The sequence below is a fragment of the Laccaria bicolor genome, genomic scaffold, assembly GCF_000143565.1.
Source record: "Laccaria bicolor S238N-H82 LACBIscaffold_16 genomic scaffold, whole genome shotgun sequence".
NCBI lineage: Eukaryota > Fungi > Basidiomycota > Agaricomycetes > Agaricales > Hydnangiaceae > Laccaria > Laccaria bicolor.
The window spans coordinates 683,595-707,324 of NW_001889887.1; the positions used below are offsets into that span (position 1 = coordinate 683,595).

Sequence of the window (23,730 nt, forward strand, 5' to 3'; positions counted from 1 at the left end):
CCTCATGTTGATGTCGCCATGCTGGAGTTGATCCACGAGTACGACCAAACGAACTACTTCTTAACACGTCTCATCCACATTCAATGAGCCGCCGGCGATTTTGGCGCTATAGATCTCCTGGAGCTGTCTGCTGCCCTGACATACTTCCGAGAGCCACTCTGCTCTTCATTCACGGACGTTCCCCCCAGACATGATACTCTTCAAGTTCTAGGACATGACGTGTCTCGCTCCACCAGGGGGAACCTGCTGTCAAGGCGCATAGAGTGCTGAAGAGGTGTCGGAAAAGGTACCATCATTGAGCCATATCCTCCGACTACTCCATACCATCACCACCATGTCATCACCTCCTGCCAACCTCCCGCCATAATTACCTTCACCATAGCAGAACACATTACCTGCCAGCAGCAGTTCCCCGGGGAGGGCCTTCGCAATCACTGGGGACCCAATCAGTTGCGACACCGACCGACGCCATACGATTCGTTGGCTCCTCGACCTGCATCACTGTCACCTACAACACCACCTGCCAAAAACGACACGCTCAACACAACTAGCGGTTGCTTATCGTTCACCACTACCAATGGCTTGCCGCGGTCATGTATGCAGTCGACTGTGCATTGAAGACTATTCCCTCAGACGAGCACGTTATCCCAATAATATCACTACACGACCCATGTACCTCTTTTCCCCATGTCCGGCTCCATGATGGCTTCGCTCGTTCAGAGCGGCCACGAGCTAACGATATGGGATATAACAGAATCCAGGCAACGTTTTCATTTGATGCAAGGGACGATCCTTGTGGGGAGAGAAGCCTCGATAGCCCCTACTGAAATGCCGGCCGACGCAAGTGTAGTCGATGAGGGGGAGATACCTGCACCCGCATTAGTGATGCCTCCTTACACGCACGGTATTTGTACTCACTAACTGAACCATGTGCCTTCACCACTACACTGTCGTCGCCCACACTCGCTTCGCCCACACACGACGCCGAATACGACATACTCATTACCACTTTGCCTGAACGTCATCCTCCAAAAGAGGTATCCAGCACTGTGCACTGTCAACTTTTGAGAAGGAGGCAATCTAGCCACTGCCCTACTACGCACAGAGCGCAAAGCCACACCACCAGAGTCTATGTGTCAGGAAACAAGCCTCCTACGATATCATTCACACACCTCTCCGCCAATCTCGCCAGACTACATCACGTTCACACTTTTGCAACCACGGAGGATAAGTTGCATGTGGTCTTCTTGAATGTATGCAATAGGCGCTGTTGGTTTGGGGAGAGGAGATACAAAATGCGCCCACGGTTGACGTAATGGTCTCGGCGTTGCCTCGGACCGAGCATCTTGATGTTCATGCACGTTGCACATCCTGTGCGGTGCTGCCAAACCCACCTCATCACATACCTACTTCGTTCCCTATCGCCATTGTTGGAGAAATATCATCAGAAAGTTCACGCCACTATCTCCAAACTCGCCTCCACCTACTCCCTATGAGGCTGGGCTGCTCCTACACCCATCCACACTACGGTCACTACCATCAGAGATGCCCCCTCCCTACACTCTTCACAGCGCATACTATCGCACATCCGGAACACGGGATTCGGGGGAGCTAAGGAATTCTTTGGATCTGGGACTCTCCTACACATTCCACCTCCCGATTTGCTGAACATCCCAACTCGTAATCCGCCAAACCCCAGGAGCAGGCAGCATAATAACAGCCCAACATCCTTAAACGGCCACCTCATCCTACAAAATCACTCCAACCTTTGCATGGAACATAACCTTTGTCCCAGCCACGCCAACACACCTCACCGTCTCTGCCGTATGTGATAACGGGAACATGTACCCCGTGGGATCGACGGTCAAGATTATACCCGGAATGGCGACGAGTGTGGTACGGGGCATGTATTCATACCGGCAGGCGCACACGAAGACACTGCTTGCACAGGCGCCGTACACGTTGAATGCCTGGGACAAGAGGGGCCCAGAGGCACCGAAACGTGGGGGTATTCCTGCCGAATAGTCTGTTGCAGTTTGCGCTTTGTACGCCTCAGCCGTATACGCTGCTGGCTCCCACCTCCTCCACACGACAAGTAACCGGTATGGGCCTTTTGCGGGTATAAAGAGCATCCCATTTAGTGCTCGAAATCCCTGCATCCCGTTGTTTCTGTTACCCGAGGACCTCTCATCTCGCGACGTTTTCGTTTCCTCTCTCAGCACTATGATTTCTTACTCACTTTATCCCAACACGGCCACTCGTATACAACATCACATAATCCTCCACCCTACAACCTTGACCTTCCTCTTTTCCGCTGACCCAGTCACGTTCCCTATGAGTCATCGCAAACCCCTCTACCCCACTTCCGTCGTTGATGGTGCATTCAAAGGCAAGCTCGAAGGCCTAGACTTCCATCACCCAGCTCGGTTTTCATCACACCCCACTGCTCCACGTTCAATGCGGAGTCCATGGATCACCGAAAGAGGGATTGGTTCAACACGTCGTCAACGCACTCAAGCTGAAGTCTCTCGTCGTCTGGGGGAGTGTTAGAGGAGACGTCTCGTGACCTTCAATTGTTGACGCGTATGTTTTTATTGTTTCTTTCCAGTCCTTCATTTCCTTTTATCTCTCATTCACATTTACCTCCGTTATTTACTAGTCTTTACCTCAAGCCACAAATCTTTCCCTTTATATACGAAACCTTATTTCTGTCTCACCTCAGTCGTTCCTCACTTTACGGTGACTGACGTCTGAGGTGAGTACTTTCTACAATACGTTATCATTGTCTAGATTATTGACTTCTTGTAGTTGTGTTTGCTTCTACAGGTAGTCTATTCAATATCAGTCGTTCCTCACTTTACGGTGACTGACGTCTGAGTTGTGTTTGCTTCTACAAGCACCAATTCCTAACGGAATTTAACGTTCTTGGGCTCGTTTTGAAGCTATTAGAGATATTAATAAATTTACCGATTCATAATTTTAAAATATTGGCCTAAAGACCGGTCATAAACCGGTTAAAACTGATGCAGACCGAAACCGGTCTATAGACCGCAAAAAACCGCGGTCTGCAGTCTTTTTGCGGTCTGGTCTGGTCTTTTGACTTCTGGGGAAAAGGCAGACCAGTTACGGTTACGGTTAACGCCCCTGGGCATCAAAAAACCGGACCAAACCGGACTTTCAAACACTAATCAATGGGTTGCAGTTGAACAATGAGCTCACGTCTAAAATGATGGACTCATGAAACAACAGGCTCGTGTGTAAAATGACAGGCTCACGGTTAAAACAACAGGCTCACAGTTGGAACAATGGGCTCACGTTTGGAACAACAGGCTCACAGTTGGAACAATGGGCTCACGTTTGGAACAACAGGCTCACATTTGGAACAACAGGCTCATGTTTGAAGCGATGGGCTCATGTTTGAAGCGACGGGCTCATGTTTGAAGTGACAGGCTTGTGTTTGAAACAATGGCTTTGTGTTTGAGACATGGGCTCATGTTCAAAATGGCAGGCATTGGTCAGTGTGGGTGGGGTGCATAGACGTCATGTTCGTCCTAGTGCAACATTCTCGTCAGGAGGTGGCAGTAAAGGGAAGTGAGGGAATCAAAAGACAAGCCGCTTATGGTTTGCCTCTTCATGCACCTAGTGGGTCTCCAACTCCCTCTATCTCCTCTTGTATCTTTCTATGCCATTCCAAACCCCCAAACTCCCGCTAGAACCCTTCAGTGATGCAAAAAAGCAACCTACATCCCTTGTTGGAGAGGAGAGACTTGGTGGCTGCTGGCAAGGAATGCAAGTGGCTGGGGGCCCTAAAATGTGATAATTAGTGTAAGAAAACATTTAAAACTGACTACATACCTTTTTGATGCAATTTTGGCATGTCCGTTGAGTCGAGAGGGAGGTGGTGAGAGGTAGGAGCTGAGAACAACCACATGATCAACCATGACGACAATGTGATGGACATATTCAAACTCTGCTCCCAACGATTTCTGGTGATTTCATGAATACTTAGGTCGAAATGTTACATAAATATTTGTAGACTACAGCAAGACTACAGTACATACTTTAGTAACTTTTCAGACTGCAAAGACTGGTTGAGACCAGTTAAACTGGTCTTTTGTCAGTCTTGAAATTTCTAACATCCAGTCTTTGACAGTCCTGAAAATTTCTGGTCCTAGGTGGTCTGGGTCCGGTCCAGTCTCAGTCTTTTTGCAGTCTTGGGACTGGAGTTCCAAGCACTAATGTAGATCTCTTCTTTGAGAATAACATTGAGGAATGCTGTGTCAACATCAAGGTAATGGAAGTGGAGGTTGAGGGTGACTGCAAGGGCGCACAAAACACAGACTGAAGTGAGCTTTACCACAGGTGCAAAAGTCTCATCAAAGTCCATCCTGGGGATCTGAGAGTAGCCTTTTGCAACCATGCGTGCTTTGAAGTGTTTGATGGTGTTGATGTTATCCTGTTTGGCAACGCCCCGTCACGCGGATGGGAGGCGACAACGACAACAACGCAGAATGTCAATGGACGTTCTGCCTCGACTCCAGCCCAGGTAAGTGGACTGGGTAACCCCTCCCAGTCCACCTTTTGACAACAACAAACCAGGTGCCACGTCGTGGTCAGCGACGTGGCAACCAAACGACGAACGGACACGACAACCGACAAGCCTGCCCACCCACAACCCACAAACGACGCACATCGCCCCACACGACCCCGATTGCCCACGAGCGCCCACGAAAAGCAACGAGCACCCAGACACGACAGCGAACGCCCACGACATGACAACCAACGAGCCCGCCCACCCATGAACGATGCACACCACCCTGCACAACCCCCACCGCCCACAAACGACCCCGAAGGACCCCAAACGCCCATGACACGACGAGCCTGCCCACCTACGAATGATGTACACCCACCCAAATGAGCCGCAGCGCCCACAAACGCCCACAAGACGACTGCACACGAACGAAAATGAATGCCCAGCAGACGAAGACGACGACCGCCCACAAGACCATATCATAGAACCTTGGACTGACCTTCAGGCGCAAGGCTACTAGAACCTACCGTGTCGCTTTAAGGGCCAAGCGAACATTGTAGTGATCCACTTTGTCTCAACGACAAGAACTGTGGTAGACAAACGATTGATCGAACTCGAAAGCTTAACATAACTGCCCGTTACGCTTAACAACCATAACAAGAATGCCCACTCTGCATCCACAGAAGTAGCTGCATCAATCATTGAAAGTAAAGGAAAATAAATGTGAATAATGCTGCTTACCTGGGACTGAGCAGAAATCAGAACCCATTCATGAAAGTTGCAGTCGGGAATGTGATGCATTGTGCCTGTACATCATATAACCTCCCATTTCCTTCATTGTTTCTGTTGCTACCCAACCTAAATATCAATTGTTCTCAAAAGCATTTCTCTGAAACTGAAAATAAATACTCTCAAGATGGCCAAGGCATGCTAATACACACCCCCAACACTCTCTGTGATCATGGCTCAGTTACAGCAGCATTATACAAGGAGAAAGACCTCAGATGATGATATATAAATAACTTTAGTTTCAATATACTCAATTTAGATAATATATGAATGACTTTTGTTTTAATATGAATTCTCCTGAATTTTCGCTTTTTAACACAATTTTTTTCATAAATAACGGACAGGAAATGAACGAGATACACTCATTTATATAGCTGCTTGGTCACCCAGGCTGTTTACCCACAGATATATCTGTACTGTGCCTTATCTGATCCGTGGGTGGGAAAATCCGTGGATTGGGTACGGTTAATACCCAGGTACATCCATGACAGTCCCTAGCGCTGGCAACAGAACAATATATGCAACAATTCCTGTAAAACCAAACTCAAGTATTCGTTTCACAGGACGGACCAACGTTCTCGCAAAACTGAAGAAACATTTTACTGCTGAAAGCAACAATAAACTCCGCCGTCGAAAATTCTTTTTGTTGTATGGCATGGGGGGTATTGGGAAGACTCAGATTTGTTTGAGGTTCATTGAGGATATGTCTGACTAGTAAGTACTCCACCATACTACTTAGTCCCCATTTCATGGGTTCCCAGCTTTTCCCATGTTTTCTGGATTGATGCATCTTCAATTGGTACAATCACACAGGGACTGAAGGGAATCTGCAACCTTCCTAAAGCTCAGTCTTCTGCTCTGGATGGTTCACCTCAATCTGCTTTACAGTGGATTAGCTCTCTGAGAGAAAACTATGCAATGGTCTTTGATAATGCTGATAATCTAACACCTGAGGAACTGGAGCAATATTTTCCACCTGGGCTAGGAGGGAATATTCTGATAACTAGTCACAACTCTGGCTTAAAACATTTGACTTTACATGAGAGTTCTCTTGAGGTGAAAGAGATGGAAGAAAGTGATGCCATCTCTTTACTCTTAAATGCTGCTTGGTTGAATGAGTCTCAGGAAGATCTACAAGCTGAGGCTTCCAAGATTGTGAATGAGCTCTTTTGCATTCCCCTAGCTATTGATCAGGCTGGTGCTTTCATTGCTTTTGGGGGCACAGACATCAGAAACTATCTTGATGAATACTCTCAATACAGAGAAAGATTATTATCTTACCCAGCTTTCAGAGGGGCATCTACATATAACAGAACTGTGTATGGGACTTTGGAGCTATCATTCAAAGAGATTCAGCATAGAGCTAAAAGCGATGATTCTCAAAGAGCTGAGGCAGCTAAGAGTGCAATGTTTCTGCTGGCAATCTTTGCCTTCTTTCATTTTGATGGTATTACTGAGGAAATATTTTCCTATGCTGCTACTCAGGAGTGTGGAGATAATCGGAAGAGGTCTGCCTTGCCTCTTGCAAGCTCTATAATAGACTCCACACTGCTTCTGCTTCACAACACAGGAAAATGGGGATAATCTCATCTTCAAAGAGGGAGTTGGAGTATTACTGTCTTTTAGCCTGGTCAAACTGGTTTCATCCAAAGTGTTTATACCATGCATCCACTTATTCATGCATGGGGAAGAGACAGAATGTCCTCAGAAGATAGACAGAAATTCTGTCTGATGGCATATGGAATGTTAGCTTGCTCCCTGACAGAAGACTTTAATAAGCAACCATATCAGTTCATAAGGATTTTGGTCACTCATTGCCAATAATTTCATCACTCTTGCACTTCCTAAGAGCCAGCTTTTTTACATGCTTGACCCTGCCACTGGCACCTCAATATGGTGGGCACTACACTGTGTAGTGCAAGTCATAACATGCACAGCAGCACATTCCATCTCTATCAACCCTTCTTTGCCCATCACACTATGCACTTACATTCCTCAATTTCAATTCAATTGCATTGCCATGCAGCACCTGGCAGTTTTATTGGTGTTAGACCCTGATTGTATGAACCCACTTTATGGGCACATGCTGGGAGAGAACATTCAAGTGTGGTTCACTGATTTTCAGAACATGGGATGACAAGCTGTGCAGTGGATTCACATGGTGCACACCCAATCAGCCTATTTGGACATTTACTCAGGTTGGAATTGGGATGCACTCTCTCAGAATATTTCAAACCTCAAAATGCCAAACTGCCATCTTATTGGAGGACCTGAGGGTATGCAGTCATTTTTCTCAATATTGTTAATTACTCATGAAAAGATAGATCATGCCAATTCTGCCTCATACACCATTCATTCTGCATTTAGTTCTTCTGTCAGCAAGTCTTCCAGCAAGAGCAGCAGTGGGAGCATCACACATGACAAAGACACTGTTATGGAAGAAGCTGAGCATGGTAGGAAGTCAAATTTTCAACTGAGAAGACTGAAGCTAAAGACTTGTCAGTTAATAGGTCCCTGGTATGGGAACAAGGAATAACAAGATAATGAGATAATAGAAAGTAGAGATGGAGAAACAAGGTATCATGGTGAGGGGTCCGTCTTGGGGATGTCTTGAGGGCATGGGTGTGGAATGATTCATGACAGTTATTGGCCTTGAACTCAAGATTGGCACAAGCATGATGATAGTGAATTCCACAACACACAGGCTTTAACACACTAAATTGGAGGATGTTTCTGACATAATTGCATTGATGGCAAGTAAAGGAAAAGTAAGGTGTTTTTAAGAAAAAAAATATGGATCAAGTTTTTTTAACATGCCTGAGGTGGCTGAAGTTCTTGCCAAAATTTAAAATTCAGATTTCCTACATCTCATGAAGGTACTTTGATTGCACACTTCAACATAACTGTATCTGCTATTGGCACTGCTGTTGCAAACAGAAGTTATGTAGGTTTGTATCTGCAATTCAACAAAACTAAGGTAACTTGAAGAGGCCTTGATGCACATTGGTAGCTTAGTGGATGCATTGGAGGATAATGGACAGCTCAACAGAAGAGTTGAAGAGGGGCTTGAAGGCAAGCACAGACATGGAGTATGGGATGGTGAATCATGAGATGCTTCTGATAGACTCATACACAGTCAATCATCAATTAAAACAGTCATATAAAGAGAAATTTATTCAACATACTAAACAGAATATCAAGATATGAGTAGAAGCCAGAATTTCAGTGAAAATGAATATAGGTGAAAAGTATGGAAGCATTGGGGAAGAAGAATTAAGTACTAGTTCCTGCAAAGCCATCATTGAGATGTTTCTTACTATGAAATGAATGCATCATCCCAGACTTGAATTTTTAAATCCTCTTGGCAAGATTGGTCAGAGAATGCACTAATCATATAAATATGAGTGTCAGTGAAAATGAAAAAATGAAGCTCATTTCATACCTTTTTCCCTAGAATTCATAAGGGGAGATTCTGCTCCAGGAACTTTATTCTTTATTTTCTGAGCTTGGATATCCAGTTTCTTTGCTTCTGTGTATTTTCCTAGATGTCGATATGTGGCTGCAAGATGTGCCATGGCATTGATTGTATCTTGGTGTTCCACTCCAAGAATTCTGGTGGTTGCATCCAGAACTTGAATCTGCAGGTTCTCTGCCTCTGTATATCTTTCCTGTCTATAACATGTTAAGGCTACATTGTCCATGCCATTGATTGTATCTGGGTGTTCCACTCCAAGAATTCTGGTCCTTGCATCTAGAATATGGATCTGCAGCTTCTCTGCCTCTGTGTATTTTCCCAGGTTTGATATGTTGCTGCAAGATGTGCCATGGCAGTGATTGTATCTGGGTGTTCCACTCCAAGGATTCTGTTCCTTGCATCCAGAACTTGGATCTGCAGCTTCTCTGCCTCTGTGTATTTTCCCAGGTGTCGATATGTGGATGCTAGATTTGCCATGTCACTGATTGTATCTGGGTGTTCCACTCCAAGGATTCTGTTCCTTGCATCCAGAACTTGGATCTGCAGCTTCTCTGCCTCTGTGTATTTTCCCAGGTTGCGATATGTTGCTGCAAGATGTGCCATGGCACTGATTGTATCTGGGTGTTCCACTCCAAGAATTCTGTTCCTTGCATCCAGAACTTGGATCTGCAGCTTCTCTGCCTCTGTGTATTTTCCCAGGTGTCGATATGTGGCTGCTAGATTTGCCATGGCACTGATTGTATTTGGGTGTTCCACTCCAAGAATTCTGGTCCTTGCATCCAGAACTTGGATCTGCAGCTTCTCTGCCTCTGTGTATTTTCCCAGGCTCGATATGTGGCTGCAAGATGTGCCATGGCACTGATTGTATCTGGGTGTTCCACTCCAAGGATTCTGGTCCTTGCATCCAGAACTTGGATCTGCAGCTTCTCTGCCTCTGTGTATTTTCCCAGGTATTGATATGTGGATGCTAGACTTGCCATGCCACTGATTGTATTTGGGTGTTCCACTCCAAGAATTCTGTTCCTTGCATCCAGAACTTGGATCTCCAGCTTCTCTGCCTCTGCATATTTTCCCAGCTTTTGATATGTGGCTGCAAGATTTGCCATGGCAGTGATTGTATCTGGGTGTTCCACTCCAAGAATTCTGTTCCTTGCATCCAGAACTTGGATCTGCAGCTTCTCTGCCTCTGTGTATTTTCCCAGCTTTTGATATGTGGCTGCTAGATTTGCCATGGCATTGATTGTATTTGGGTGTTCCACTCCAAGAACTCTGTTGCTTGCATCCAGAACTTGGATCTTTAGCTTCTCTGCCTCTGTGTATTTTCCCAGCTTTTGATATGTGGCTGCTAGATTTGCCATGGCATTGATTGTATTTGGGTGTTCCACTCCAAGAATTCTGGTGGCTGCATCCAGAACTTGGATATCCAGCTTCTCTGCCTCTGTGATATTTTCCCAGGTTTCGATATGTGGCTGCTAGATTTGCCATGGCAGTGATTGTATCTGGGTGTTCCACTCCAAGAATTCTGTTCCTTGCATCCAGAACTTCAATCTGTAGCTTCTCTGCTTCTCTGTGTATTTCCTTGTTCCATCAACAATCTCCCACAGTTGGCATAAGCATCATCTAAGTATCTGACACTGTTGTTGTTACTTTCTAATCTGAAATGCTCCATATTTGCTCTTATATGTGTTACCAAGGCCCTCTGAAATCCATATGGCTGGTCTTCACCCCATCTTAGTGAACAAGACAAAGTAACATAAGCCATCAAGCAACATTGTTTCTTCTCATTTGGAAGCATTCTGTCTCTGCCCCAGGAATGGACCAGTGGATGCATTGCATACACACCATCAGATGGGCCTTTTTTGATCAAGGAGAATGACAGTAATATTTGAAGTCCCTCTTTAAAGATAAAGTTATCCCAAGTGCCTGATTTATTGAGAGAAAGTAGTCTCCGGTCCAACAGAGAACTGGCAAGAGGTAACTTTGAGCCAGAAATTTTCTCATTTTCCTGGAGAGCAGCATAAAAAAAGATGTCTTCAGTAATCCCCTCATGATGGAAGAAGGGGAATAATTCCAGAAGGAGCATTGCACCATTGGCTGCTTTGGCCTTATGAGAATCATGAGATTTAGCCCTTCTCTGAATTTCTTTATATGATAGCTCCCAAGTTTCATAGACAGTTTTGTTATACTTAGAAGCTCCAGTAAAATCTGAATGAAATAATAGTGTCTTCCGGTGCTCTGAATATTTTGCAAGATAGTCTCTGATAGTGGTTGCTCCAGAAGCAATGTAAGCACCAGCCTGATCAGTTGCAAGAGGAACACAGAAGAGCTTTTTCACAATCTTAGAAGCTTCAGATTGAAACTCAATTGAAGATGAATTCAAGCAACTAGCTTTCAGAAATAATTCAAGAGCATCCTTCTCTTCCATCTCAGTTACTTCAAGAGAGTTCTCAGGTGAAGTTAGAGTTCTCATGGCAGAGTTGCAACTAGTTATTAGAATATTTCCACCCCTTCCAGGTGGAAGATAAGCTTCCAGCTCAGCAGGTGATAAAACATCAGCATTGTCAAACACCATTGCATAGTTCTCTTTCAGCAAGCCAATCCAGCAAAGAGCAGATTCAGGTGACCCATCCAGAGCAGAAGACTGAGCCTCAGGAAGGTTACAGATACCCTTCAGTGCCTGTGTGATGGTGCTAACTGAGGATGCATCAATCCAAAAAACAAGAGAAAAGCTGAAAGAATCACATTTGAATCAAAAAACACCGAAGTGGCAACCTGTAGTTACTCACTGCTCAGACATGTCCTCAACAAACTTTAAACAAATCTGAGTCTTTCCAATACCCCCCATTCCATACAACAGGAAGAACTTTCTCTTCTTAGCTCCGTCATTTGCGTTGGTAAAAAAATGCCTCTTGAGTTTGGCAATGACTTCTGTCCGTCCTGTGAACCGATTGCTTGGGTTTGGCGTGAGGGGGATGACCCCGTCCGACGTGGTCCTATTGCCGTTGTTGATGTTGTGGATGTGCATCTGCCAGAGATCCGTACTCTCAGCTTCACTCACTGGTGCATTAACACAATAATCATTCTACTCACAGTGTTAGCATTATTGAATGTGCTGTTGTTAGCAACAAAGTGGTGAGTGCCCGCAAGAACGTTCACTCCGCTCATGTTGAGATATCGACGATGGAAAGGTTTCGGATGAGAGAGGGAAAGGAAGAAAGAGGAGCGCCCAGACGCCAAAAGACCCCCAATCATGCCACGAGTTGGTCTATTTGTATATATGTATTATGGATACACAAGCACGTGCCTTGGCTCAAGATTCCGCTCACCTGATTCTGTGGACTGGCTCGACTTTCTAGCATGTTGGTACTTTGCAAGCTCCCTTCGTCCGTGAATGTGGTCGCTGCTGCGAATGTGGAGTTTAACGACGAGTTGCTCACGGTTAAGCGCTTGGGTGGACCCGGTGATCGATCGACGCCTAATGACCACCTGGCATCACACTCACCACCAGCAGCACCAGCAGCAGTATGAAAACGCAACGGTGTATGAAAACCCTACGTCGGCGTACCGCACGCATAACATATTCGACCTATCTGTTTTCAGCGCATCGTCTACCGCCTCTTCAGCATTTCCAACAAACTTTTTCTCTTCCTCCACCACCACCAACAAAGGGAGTCAGCTAAGTAGCGTACACGACGCTTATCAACAACACCCATTCGACTCTACCCTCCCAGCGATAAACAGTGGGATGCGCTACGACCCTCCTTCTCCTTCCTCCGCTCCCCTCCCTCCCTCGTCCACCACGAACCTACCACCATCATCGTTCCACCCCGCCCACGCCCACCTAACACGACACACACGCTCACCAGCATCCCGCTCCCGCCCCAGATTACGTCCTCCCTCCTCCAGCTCTGCTCCTTTCCCACCGTTATCCGCCGCAAATGGGTCAGGCGGTATGGGGCCTGCGAGGACGACTAGAGCCAGGAGGAATGATAGCATACCTGGCATTTCCCCGCCTCCTTTTGGTGTTCACCATGGACATGGGAGGCCGCATGTGATTGTGATCCCGGGGAGCAGGATGGCTAGACTAGTGGGATGGCGCGGGTAGTCCCTTGAGCACTTCTTCCAACGGAGGAGGAGGGGGAGGGGGAGGGAATGGGTGGTATGTGCCTGGGCAGAGTCAGAGCTCGTATGTCTCCTTTTCTCGCGTGTTTCGTGTTTTCGTGAAGCTGATGAACAACGAAAACAGAGCCTCGGAATACTCACTCCCCACACCCGACCACCATCAACAATACACCCCCTTTGTACTTTCCTCATCTCAAGACATGCACCACCACCTCCCGCCACTGCACCACACACCCCACCCCCTTTCGCATTCCCACCACGCGCATTCGCACTCGTTGCCGAAACGGTTAGACACGCAAGCTGTCAATTTGATGGCGCTCCCTCCCTATGATCCTTTACCCTCTCAAAATTAAGTCGAGCTCCCACCATGTTTCTCCTCCTTCTGCTGCACACGGAGGACAAGGGGTCAACAAGCACCACAAAAACAAGGACAACAACCTGTAGGCGATAAACAAGCTCTACTGGCCAACGAGAAACGACGGAGAGGGATAGCCATAATGCTGTTGAGAGACGACGGAGGGATAATATCAAGGAGATGATTAGGGAACTTGCGACGTTGATTCCGGAGTGTATAGCTCTGAGAGATGGGGAGGACCACGTTGAATTCGCACACATTGACTTGGTGCTCGATCGTTAACACTGCTCCAAAGATTGCGCAAAGGAAGGGCGATTAAGAGGAGAAGGGACAGATGGGCGTACGGTGGATGAGCTTAGTGCTATGGCAGGTGTCTGCTATGGGATGGAGTTGCGATTTTGGGTGGAGGTGGAGACGTTAGCCGCGGTGCTCCGACTCGACGACCAGAGAGCCTTTGCGCAATATATGTCAAGAGGAGGGGAAGTGTGTGGAGGTTCGTAGAGCTCGATGTAATCAGGTGCTAGCGCTGCAACCTGAACCTCCAACTTGCCAAGGTTCGGGACAGTGTATGTGGAGCTCCATTCTTCATCCAAAGCCAATACCGCCGCATACATCGTGGTTTTGAGCCCGGCAACACGCGACCTGGGGCCTCCACACAAATTTTGGTCGATAGAAATTGCACAACAATCGACTTCTCGGCGACGTATTCAGGCGTGCAGGAAAACGGGGTGAAGTTTGTGAGGGTGTGGCATGTTGGTCTCGATCCTGATGTTGGTTCATTCCTCGAACTATGTATACAACTTTTTAATGACTACTATCAGTCGCAGGTACGATATAAGATGCTTCCGATCTCCATGAATGAATTACCATTGTAAGGCCCCCCGCAGTAATTTTTAGCATCGTGCCCGCTCGCTGCACAATTGTACTCCCCCATGAAAAAGTTCAACGGGTTCGATGGGATACCTGGAGGCCCATAATCCCGCTTCCACAATCGTCTGCCCAGTCTTCACATCCGCAATAGTGAACGTGAGATTCTTCCCCGTTCCAAATACACCTGGTACTCGTAAAACTCTTGGCCAGCCGCGCCATTGGTGGTGTCGGTGTACACCCCGCCGCCCTGGTGCTTCGGTTGCTGGCCCGGGATGTACGAGCCAGAGCCGGTGTAGAAGGTGAACTCGGCTTGTTTGTTCCCGTCACCGTAGATCTCGGCGATGTCGATCTCATCGCAGTCGTGGTAGTGGCTGCTGCTGGGGTCGAGGGGACCGACGACGCAGAACTCTTCGTGGAGGACGACATTGGAGTTTTCACCGCTGTCCATACACGACAAGAGAAAGAAATCCGCTGGCGTTCAAGGTGCCTACTTATCGTGATGCGCGGTGCTTTGCAGTTGGACTCCGCATTTTCCCCATCAAGTTCGTCAAGCAGGGAAGACCCCTCAAGAACTTCCTGGAAATGAAGGTGCGAAGTACTCACTACTAGACATAGCATCCTCGGCTGACAATCTGTTGGGTAGCCTTTCTGGCAGATCTAGCTGGGTAACATCAGCACCCAATACTGGCAGAAAACTGCACGTGATCTACATGTCGGCTTGACGGCCTTTCCAATGCCATCATCGCTCGAAATGAATGGTCGGATTGGAAGGCACCGAGTTCGCCCTTGTCTCAACATCGGTTGTTATCGCTGCAAACTCTTTTCCAAGGATAGAGGTGCGCGGTGGCTCAGTGCATTGCGTTTCAGTGCTTGTGTTGAATCGCATGGTAGGAGGTCAGCGCTCAGCTTGGGGCCCCTTGGTTTGCTTGACAGAGAACGTCGAGTGAGTTTATATTCTTTTCTATGATGGCGGTACCTAATGATCGTTTACGCAACAGGCTCTATTGATTCTCAGCGTATTCTCTGGCACACCTACATTCGCCCACTCCTTCTCCTAAACCAACGGTTAATGAAAGTGGACCTTCGCCTCTCCCTCAAATTCCACCCTTCTCTGCACAAGCAACTCGTCTACACCTCACAGCTTACCATCCCCTCCCTCAGGCGCGGAAGCCAAGCCCTTCTCACCTTCCTCGCGACTGATGTCGATTGTTGGGAAGGCCACTCAAACCCCACAGATGCACGGCTTCATTTCGGTGTTTGGAGTCTCGGAGGAAATTCAAGGTGGAAAGGTGGTGAAGTTCTCTTCGTCCACGAGCGGATATTGTGGACCAGGCTCGAAACAACCTTCTCCGACAGGGAGAGACGAAGACAGTTGAGTTGCAGGGGTCGAATGCATCTGGAGCCCCAGTCGTCTTCCCCCATTTTCCCTTTTGTCGGCTTCCCCAAAGTTCGAGGTTCCCCTCAAGCCTCTCAAAGACGCCCTCAAGTCGCCGTCTTTCCGAAGAGGCCTCTCCATCGTTGTTGGTTGGGGTTCAGACACCGATTTCTCAAGCTCTGAGAAATGGGGAGGACCACGTTGAATTCGCATATGTTGACTCGGCACTCGATCGCTAACACTGCTTCAAAGACTGAGCAAAGAAGGGGCGATTAAGAGCAGAAGGGACGAACACGCGTAGGTTGGATGAACATAGTGCTATTGCAGGTGCCAGCTGTGGGATAGAGTTGTGATTCTGGGTGAAGGTAGAGACATTAGACGCGGTGCTCCGACTCGACGTCGATGAGGGAGAGCCTGTGCGCGATATCGGGAGGTATGCGATCAAGGAGGGGAAGTGTGTCTCAAGGAGATTCGTGGAGCTGGGTATAATGGGGTATTTGCAAAGTTGGTGGACGCATGAATGGGCTGAGGAGTCAGGGGACATTGGTCGATTCGGTGTTGCAACCACTCCGGAAATCCCTGGCATGCTAGGTCACGTTAGTCTCACAAAAGATGTCGCATCCATCGGCTTCAGACACGGGCGTCAGGCGGGAGCGCTATGTAACGAGCGGAATGCCATGGTGAGTAGGCGAAGTGATCCTCTCGTGGGGTATTATTGACGCACTTGCAGCAGTTCTGCGCAAGTCGCCTCCAACTTGCCAAGGTTCGGGAGTTGACGGAGTGCGAGTGGCATAACTCCATTCTTCACTGAAAGCCAACGCCGCATACATCGTGGTTTTGAACCCACCACTGACGTCGGTATTGGCAATACGCCACTTGTTTCATCAGCCACTATCGAGCTCAAAGTTCAAACGTCTATCCGGTGGCTTGTTCGATGCCTTCGCCCTTTTAGCGAAGTTGGGATAATGTAAAGTTACGCTTGCGTTTCCACTCCCCTGCCCTAGTTCTCTACACCACCCTCCATGTTTCTACCATTTGGAAGTTGTCCTTACCGTGCCCCGTCGTGTTGATAGTATGCCATTATGCCATTTACCATCATCCATCAGAACAATCCCAATTACCGATCGTATTCTTGTGTCAATACATTAGGGCCTCTGTTTCGCAATACCTTCATGTTCATCCTGAAAGCTGATAATCCAAGTAACCCTTTGAATTTGTTCTTCCCCCTATCTGATGCAATGGGGTAAAAGACGTATAACAATCCTCCATCCCACGCCGAATCTCTGACTCAGGCATATGCATATACGCGTCTAAACCCCATACATATTCCGCGCATTATCCCTCCCCTCCCTCATAACCTTATCAACATCCCATCCCTCTCCCGCAACACCCGCCACAAACTCCGCCGTCCACGGTATCATTGCGGTATGGGATAACGGCAATTTCTTCCCTTTCAAGGAAGCAGGGAGGGAGGCATAGAGGTTGCCGGGCGTCATGAACGGTGCATCTGTTTCTAGGAGAATTCGGAGGGGCTCAGAGGGGGAGGCGGAGGACATTTGAGAGATGACGGCGGAGGTGTTGGTGTTTGAGCTGTATGTTATTACACCTGTGAACAGAGAGAGGGGTTAGGAGGAGGAGGGAGAGGTGAACAAGGAAAGGCTACATTACCTGTTATACCGATGTAGAGATTGGGGAAGTGGGCGAGGAGACGGGCCGCAAATTCCGGGGAGTCGGAGAAGCAGTGGACGTGGATCTGCGTGTTTTGTAAGCAAGGAACAAGAGATGGGGTAAGGAATGGTAACGAACTTTGTAGTCTTTTGGCACCTCCTCCTTTAGTATTTTCTCCGTATCTTCCTCAGCTTCCCGGGTATGTATAACCAGCGGCTTCCCCAGCCTAACAGCGTGTTTCAGCTGCCGTCTGAATACGTTTCGTTGCACAAGGCGGGGTGAGTTGTCGTAGTGATAGTCGAGCCCTATTTCGCCAAGGGCAACGCATCGCGGGTGAGTCATCGCTTCTAATCTGAGAGGGGAGGAGGTGAGGAATGGAGGGAACGACTAAGATGGGCAGGGTACATACATGTCCTTTTCTACGGCGTCGTTGTAGTGTTTGGCGTCATGGCTGGTTTCGAAAGTTAGCTTCTACGTCAGGCCTGATAGGAAGTAGTCTAGGTTCACGTGTGGGGTCTGAACCGTGGTACAGATATTCGGTATCAGTTGCCACACGTGCCAACCACTCAATGCCAAATAGCACGCTCGCGTCAACTAATTAGCAGTTTATTACGCGTCTGCAGCCTTATTTCTTCATCTGTCCTTTACAAAATCCATTCTACCATAGTTTTAGATAGTTTTACATGTTGTTAAACTGTAAGACCTCAAACTTTGTAGGGTCACGACCGTGCGAGCCTGCGAAGTGGTTGCTGCATCCTGATCTGAAAGTCCTTGAAGAGTATTGATAATGGTGCTATAAGCTGGCATTTCTCCAATCCGGCTGCCGTAAGCAAAGAGGTCGACTGGCGCAGAGGACGCGAAGTGACCACGCGCGAGAGGCAATACTTAATCGAGCCTCGTTGTTATGTGCGAAGTTCAGTGTCAAAAACAACGGCTGGTGCTTCTGTATAACATCGGCTGCCTGTGACACCATAGTAGAGCCTACATCTGCCCATTGGACCGTATCTGACCCTATCTTCTGTTTGGAAGAGGCATGCAGTCCATTCCCCCCCCCACCTTCAAGCTTCACCGCTTACTTGGCCAACCTAACCAACTTCTTCTCGATAAGCTGCGCGGAAAACGAGGTCAAGGCGGCCCAAACAGGTTTGATCTCGGTATAGGGTGTGTGTGTCGATGGGAACTCTCCGACAGCATCCAATGCATCGAATAGACTGTTTAATTTGTCGTGTTTCGTTTGGCAGGGCATGCGTTGCCTTGGTGTTGCCGTAGTGTTGTTGGCGCTTCACCTGGAGTGGACTGCAAAGCCGTATGTAGACCCTTTTTCGGTGGAGCTGATGACGCGGATGGCAAGTTTTCGTCTTGCTCTTCTCGAGATCGTTTCTTGGTGAGAGGTGGTGATATTAGTAAGACTCAAGTCACGCGGTGGCTGTGATATATTGCCTTATAAGGCAATAGTCGACAACCTTGAATTTGAATGTGGGTACCGCGGTTTGATGGGCGCGCGTGAAATCAGACCATATATCACTGTCGACTTCCCTTCCCCTTAAAAGAGACAAACGTGATATTTATAGGGCTGACTACGGGAGACTAGATAGGAAGATACAACTGACAGATGAACCCCTTGAACATACAGCATCAGCATCAGAACAAGCGTAAAACGCAGCGAACTCACCCAAGGCAAACCAATATTCTATCCCTCCCCAACAAGACTGTCGATCTTCAGGCGTCAACGCCGAATCTGCAAACGTCTTCCACGACTTTTGTACAGGCGCATCACACCACACGTCCACGATAGCCTCCACGTTCCGGCCTTCGTACATCGCCTTGATGAAATCAAACACATTGTCGTATTTCCCCTCCTTGTACCTTTGACGGTAGAAAGAATAGGTACTCGCGAGATGTGTGTGCGTGTCGACGATGCCTAAAGAAGACGGAGGCGTGGGCAGGAGGAGGTGTTCTTCCCCGGGTGTGTTTGACTTCTTCTTCCCCATTTTCGATTGGTTGTTGGAGGCGTTTTTGTTCGATGGTTTTTTAGAGGAGGGTTTGGTGTTGGTCGTGGTGTTTGGACGCGGTGCTGGGTTGCTGGATGACATTTGTGAGGTGGAGATGCAACGGAAAATGGTTCTGGAGATAGGAAGCTGGCGATGCACCTTTAAAAAGAGCGAAAGTGACATCCAACGAGGTGGGATGAGTCGAAATGTCACTATTGCGGAAGACGGGTCCGGGATGGCATTTTGATGGCGGTTCCCGAGTGCTGAATGATGAATTGTCTTGGCGTTGATACTCTGATTTTTCAAATTGCAGTTTTCAAGTTTGCCAGTTTCACCCTCTTTCCTCTCTCAAAGTCCAGGAATGTCCTTGCTTCACCTCCCAACAGAGCTACTAACCGACATTTTTGGACATCTTTGGGATGATCACCAAGCGCTTAGCGCTTGTGCCCTCGCATGTCGTCGCCTACAGCCTGTATGTCAAAAAGCCCTCTTCTTCCAGATCACCTGGGACATGGCAGCACACCGGGCAGAGCCGTGCTTCGACCCCATCCCCCGACTCTACGAGATGCCTTTCACGGAGTCGCCGCGCCTCGCATCGTATGTGGTCCGCCTCGACATCAAGATCGTATGCGCGCCATATTACTCGCCTGAGCCATTTGTGTCTTTGATGGCTTGGGCGGCTGCACTTCAAAACTTGACGTGTCTACGTGACTTGCGTATACTCGGATCTCCAAGGGCACAGATATCTTGGAAAAGGTTGCTCGACGAATTGCAAATCTTGATTATGAAAGTAATTCGAGAACAACCCCTTACAAGGGTCTGCCTCACATACATCACAGATATGCCAACGGCGCCTTTTCTCGACTCATCTATTCGCCAGCTTTCCCTCTCATCTGTATCATGGAACGACGCACAGGCTTCTGAAACTGCCCCCGTCAAGGCGCCAACCCTTCAGTCATTCAATATCACACTTCAAGTTACCAAAAATTCACTCTCCACAATCGACCACCTTGTGTGTGACAATCCACCCTTCGACCTGAGCGAGCTTCAGTCCCTACGTATCTCAGTCAGATTCAACATCCTAAGCGAGGTTCACCTCATAAAAATCCGGAGACTGTTGAGCCAGGTTGCGGGGACACTCAAATATCTATGGATCCACTGCAACTTGGAAGGTTAGTTGCTTATACCAATGAAAGTCGTACTTTCTTCTGACTTGCTCTGGATAACTAGCCGACTTTCCCAACTTTGAATCACAACGTTATCCCATGTTACGAACTGTCAGTAGACGGTTCACCATTTGGTTTAACAGCGACGGCTTTATCGAACCAGACCCACTTCCCTTCCTTTTGAAAATGATACCAAACGCAGGATCATACCCCACCAGTCTCGAATTTCATTTGATTCTCCAGCTCGTCGTTTTCATGCATCATCCGCGCTGCTCACTTGACGGGCTAGGAGCGTGGACCCAGCTAGCTCAGGCGTTGGCGCCGATGTCCTGTCGATTAACGATATCGATTTGGTCGCATTACGAATCCCACATTCCGGAGCTTGTGTCTTTGCTTGAAGGTCAATTTTCGGAGATGCACGCTCAGCGTCGTTTGTTGGTGGTGAACATGGGTTTCTGCTGCAGTTAAAAATTATATATATTCCTGATGAATGGAGAGGAATTTATCTATACGGTCTAGATGTGATGTGGGTACTTGATATCTCTCTGTGTATATGTGGAAAGCCACTCAATGCATGACAAAAATTGGGAAACCCCTCGAAACATCTCAGCGGGGTTTCTCCTCTACCTCCGCTCAAAGAGCTGTCGATTTGGCAGTGGGCGTCTCCTCCCTCTTTTTCCACTGCCTTTCCCCTTGTAATTGTCCATTTCCCTTTCCATCACCATCAATCGTTTCACAGCCAGTTTCCCGGTCTCAATTTCTCCTTTATTCTTCACGGATCTTGGCAATCATCGAGCTCAAATTTGAACTTCAGCATTAAGCTTGGGGCCGAGGGCGAGAAATCAGGTACTAATCATCTTGCAATGCTTTGATCCTTGGGAGCTTCATTACATGCCGTGTCCCGCGCAGGGGCGACGATATCATGGCTCAATCCGTCCTTTGCTGAAGTCGTGGTGGATGCAGGGGCCTCGGTTGTGGGTGCGGAAACGTTCCGATTGAGAGTCGCCTTAGAGCTTTGTCAATATTATTGTTGCTTGGTGTAAATGATCATCCATGTGCGTCACGCATCATGTCTGTTTTTAGCCCTGCCCGACCGGCGACGAGGGGTCTCATTAGGTCTCAAAGATTTCATCTGCTACCAATTCACAACATGAGCTACAACCTTGCTGCACCCTCTATGTTCTCTAGTGAAACTGGCTCCTTTTCAGGAGCAGGCGACTCTGGAAGAAAGGACCATCGCACCAAGGCTTGCCGCACTACCCGAAATGCCAGAGGTTCGCTATGTCCAAATCCCCAATCCCGCATATGTCCCGGCTTCCAAGAGAGATTCATCCCATCCTGGAAAGCGCAAAAAAAATCCCTCGCACTATTACTACCGCAATTTACGAGCCGCGGCCGTCTACTGATCTTCCCCCAGTTCCAAAAGTAGACGACGGCCAGGTAGTGTCGTACGTGCGCCAGCTAATGAAGGGCTATGATATGACGTGGGATGAGGTTGTGGAAATGCTTGTCGCACTGCATGGTAGTCTGGAGCGTGCCGTGTGGTCAAATGAGATGGGTGAGGCTGAAGCCAAAGAGAGGCTCAATCGGTTGAATGCGCCTCCAGATGGAGTGGAATTCGGTGCCATCGGTGTGAGTCACTTCAGTGATCTAGAAATCAATAATATTTTCTCATAAGAAATTCCTCTAGCGTAAACCCAAGCCCGGAGAAGAGGTGACTGCCACGCGACTAGGGCCCAACCTCTCGATCCGGGTTTGGCCTGGTGATCATAATGATTGCTATGCTTTTGATTTTGTGAATGGTCAAGGCCAATACATTTGCACACCCGAGGACATCGAGATCTGGTCTATGCCCTCCGGACTGGGCATGCCTGCTCCCGTTCGGTCCATCGAGGCGTCGGTAGGGTTCCTAGCGACCCCCTTCTTCAATCTGGACATTAACAAGGGCAAGTTCAAACCTGATTTGAATTGGGAGACCTATATTATCCCGCAAGGCACCACCCTCCGTATCATGCAATGCAGACATGAAGATTGCTTTCTTGCAATACCTTCGTGGGAGATGAATCCCGCCAATGTCCTTGTTCTCCAGCCTTGGGCACCTATGCGAGACTGATCGGTCTGGTTTGCGCTTGCATGCGGACGCTGTCGTGAGCTTCTTCTTTTCTTCATATGTCTTGTTATTCCGGCATTGATGTCTTATACCTGCGGCGTGCTCAGTGTTCTTGACCTTCAATTATGTTGTTTTCTTATCCGTCGCAATGCGTCGAACTTCAATTGTTATTGCCGGTGTACAATGCTCATATGCCTTGTTGTCCCTAGATGCTGGGTATATTTTGAGTCGTCATAATGTCGGAGCAGAAGTAGAAGACGTGACGTAAAATAGGGGTGCTCACAGTAGCCATTTTTGATCCATTCTTCGTTCGTTTTTGTAGACATAGAATGTCAAAAATGAACTGAAAAATGAACCGAAAAATGTCTACTGTGAACCTGACCCCCTTGAAATTTTGAAAAATGAGATCAAAAACGAGTGAAAAATGGAACTGCACATTTTCTGGCACCCTGGCAGCCTTGAACTCCGCATCTTGTTGCAGACCCCGCCTTATCTTAGTGCTTCTCCAATACTATCTGTCAGCTGCAATTCTTCTTTGAGTGTCAATTGGTTGGTCTTCAGTCTATCTCAGGTATTTTATCTTAATTTCTTTGCTCGTTCTGTAGTGTGTATGGTAAATAGAATGAGGTGATTGCCATATGGGGCAACAACAAGAGAACAGACAACGCCGAAACGCCCTTCAGCGACTTCAGCGCCGAAGACAAAAAATTGATGAAAAATGAATGAAAAATAGAAACATGTCAAAAACGGACACGCATCCTGTTTTTGAGTCGTTTTCTAGCTCCGTTTTTCATCTCATTTTTCTAGAAAATGAAGTAAAAAATGAGATAAAAAATGAATCAAAATTGGCTACCGTGAACTCCCCTAATATAGAGATGAGTCTGAGGTGTCTGTTGTAAACCATGCTCCTGTTGAAAATACAACGGTTTCTTGAAGTTTCTCAATCACAGCATTCTGTATACCATCTACTTGCATACTGGTGCAGAGCAGAATAAAACTCAACATATAGTACTCCGTCCAAGTCCCAAGCATCATATTTTGAGCCGATACCAAATTGATCAAGGGGCCTCAGTGGTGAGCCTAACATGAACTAAAGCCACTGAATACTATGTGTTTGTTGTGCTCACCTATTATACCTATACATTGGGGGAGGCCTACAAAGTATCGTAGATCGTGTAAGTCTGGGTGGGTCTCAACCTTTTTCCTGATCATGATGAACATCAATCAGATATTTATACATCATAGTCCTTCCTCTACGATTGTGTGCCAAAGAATCCG

General features: G+C 47.6%; 13 protein-coding genes across 13 annotated transcripts; 8 read left to right on the forward strand and 5 right to left on the reverse strand.

The window, feature by feature from the left end:
• Positions 1 to 1,764: 1,764 nt before the first annotated feature.
• LACBIDRAFT_250886 (uncharacterized protein) lies at positions 1,765 to 2,025 on the forward strand (the record flags this gene model as incomplete). Its single annotated transcript, XM_001882307.1, has 1 exon — positions 1,765 to 2,025. A coding segment is annotated over one exon (261 nt), but the record flags the coding sequence as incomplete, so codon positions are not given.
• Positions 2,026 to 2,334: 309 nt separating this feature from the next.
• On the forward strand, positions 2,335 to 2,550 carry LACBIDRAFT_299423 (uncharacterized protein; the record flags this gene model as incomplete). Its single annotated transcript, XM_001882308.1, has 1 exon — positions 2,335 to 2,550. One exon carries the CDS (start codon positions 2,335 to 2,337, stop codon positions 2,548 to 2,550), a length of 216 nt encoding a protein of 71 aa, XP_001882343.1.
• Positions 2,551 to 3,709: 1,159 nt separating this feature from the next.
• LACBIDRAFT_299425 (uncharacterized protein) lies at positions 3,710 to 3,941 on the reverse strand (the record flags this gene model as incomplete). Its single annotated transcript, XM_001882398.1, has 2 exons — positions 3,710 to 3,806; positions 3,856 to 3,941. 2 exons carry the CDS (start codon positions 3,939 to 3,941, stop codon positions 3,710 to 3,712), a joined length of 183 nt encoding a protein of 60 aa, XP_001882433.1.
• A 477-nt stretch (positions 3,942 to 4,418) lies between these two features.
• Positions 4,419 to 4,918, forward strand: LACBIDRAFT_328373 (uncharacterized protein; the record flags this gene model as incomplete). The annotated part of the gene is made up of 2 exons (XM_001882309.1): positions 4,419 to 4,546; positions 4,600 to 4,918. 2 exons carry the CDS (start codon positions 4,419 to 4,421, stop codon positions 4,916 to 4,918), a joined length of 447 nt encoding a protein of 148 aa, XP_001882344.1.
• Positions 4,919 to 5,047: 129 nt separating this feature from the next.
• On the reverse strand, positions 5,048 to 5,300 carry LACBIDRAFT_299427 (uncharacterized protein; the record flags this gene model as incomplete). The annotated part of the gene is made up of 2 exons (XM_001882399.1): positions 5,048 to 5,220; positions 5,273 to 5,300. 2 exons carry the CDS (start codon positions 5,298 to 5,300, stop codon positions 5,048 to 5,050), a joined length of 201 nt encoding a protein of 66 aa, XP_001882434.1.
• Positions 5,301 to 7,562: 2,262 nt separating this feature from the next.
• LACBIDRAFT_299428 (uncharacterized protein) lies at positions 7,563 to 7,856 on the forward strand (the record flags this gene model as incomplete). The annotated part of the gene is made up of 3 exons (XM_001882310.1): positions 7,563 to 7,596; positions 7,645 to 7,773; positions 7,831 to 7,856. 3 exons carry the CDS (start codon positions 7,563 to 7,565, stop codon positions 7,854 to 7,856), a joined length of 189 nt encoding a protein of 62 aa, XP_001882345.1.
• Positions 7,857 to 8,671: 815 nt separating this feature from the next.
• On the reverse strand, positions 8,672 to 8,895 carry LACBIDRAFT_299429 (uncharacterized protein; the record flags this gene model as incomplete). The annotated part of the gene is made up of 2 exons (XM_001882400.1): positions 8,672 to 8,706; positions 8,763 to 8,895. The coding sequence occupies 2 exons, from the start codon at positions 8,893 to 8,895 to the stop codon at positions 8,672 to 8,674; spliced, it is 168 nt and encodes a 55-aa protein (XP_001882435.1).
• Positions 8,896 to 12,186: 3,291 nt separating this feature from the next.
• On the forward strand, positions 12,187 to 12,900 carry LACBIDRAFT_299430 (uncharacterized protein; the record flags this gene model as incomplete). The annotated part of the gene is made up of 1 exon (XM_001882311.1): positions 12,187 to 12,900. The coding sequence occupies one exon, from the start codon at positions 12,187 to 12,189 to the stop codon at positions 12,898 to 12,900; it is 714 nt and encodes a 237-aa protein (XP_001882346.1).
• A 1,378-nt stretch (positions 12,901 to 14,278) lies between these two features.
• LACBIDRAFT_328376 (uncharacterized protein) lies at positions 14,279 to 14,755 on the reverse strand (the record flags this gene model as incomplete). Its single annotated transcript, XM_001882401.1, has 2 exons — positions 14,279 to 14,613; positions 14,746 to 14,755. 2 exons carry the CDS (start codon positions 14,753 to 14,755, stop codon positions 14,279 to 14,281), a joined length of 345 nt encoding a protein of 114 aa, XP_001882436.1.
• A 456-nt stretch (positions 14,756 to 15,211) lies between these two features.
• On the forward strand, positions 15,212 to 15,700 carry LACBIDRAFT_299431 (uncharacterized protein; the record flags this gene model as incomplete). The annotated part of the gene is made up of 1 exon (XM_001882312.1): positions 15,212 to 15,700. The coding sequence occupies one exon, from the start codon at positions 15,212 to 15,214 to the stop codon at positions 15,698 to 15,700; it is 489 nt and encodes a 162-aa protein (XP_001882347.1).
• Positions 15,701 to 16,827: 1,127 nt separating this feature from the next.
• On the reverse strand, positions 16,828 to 19,359 carry LACBIDRAFT_299432 (uncharacterized protein; the record flags this gene model as incomplete). The annotated part of the gene is made up of 6 exons (XM_001882402.1): positions 16,828 to 17,123; positions 17,186 to 17,270; positions 17,324 to 17,537; positions 17,595 to 17,636; positions 18,796 to 18,805; positions 18,858 to 19,359. The coding sequence occupies 6 exons, from the start codon at positions 19,357 to 19,359 to the stop codon at positions 16,828 to 16,830; spliced, it is 1,149 nt and encodes a 382-aa protein (XP_001882437.1).
• Positions 19,360 to 19,537: 178 nt separating this feature from the next.
• LACBIDRAFT_328378 (uncharacterized protein) lies at positions 19,538 to 20,810 on the forward strand (the record flags this gene model as incomplete). Its single annotated transcript, XM_001882313.1, has 2 exons — positions 19,538 to 20,348; positions 20,407 to 20,810. The coding sequence occupies 2 exons, from the start codon at positions 19,538 to 19,540 to the stop codon at positions 20,808 to 20,810; spliced, it is 1,215 nt and encodes a 404-aa protein (XP_001882348.1).
• Positions 20,811 to 21,492: 682 nt separating this feature from the next.
• LACBIDRAFT_328379 (uncharacterized protein) lies at positions 21,493 to 22,455 on the forward strand (the record flags this gene model as incomplete). Its single annotated transcript, XM_001882314.1, has 3 exons — positions 21,493 to 21,616; positions 21,760 to 21,974; positions 22,033 to 22,455. 3 exons carry the CDS (start codon positions 21,493 to 21,495, stop codon positions 22,453 to 22,455), a joined length of 762 nt encoding a protein of 253 aa, XP_001882349.1.
• Between the last annotated feature and the right edge of the window lie 1,275 nt (positions 22,456 to 23,730).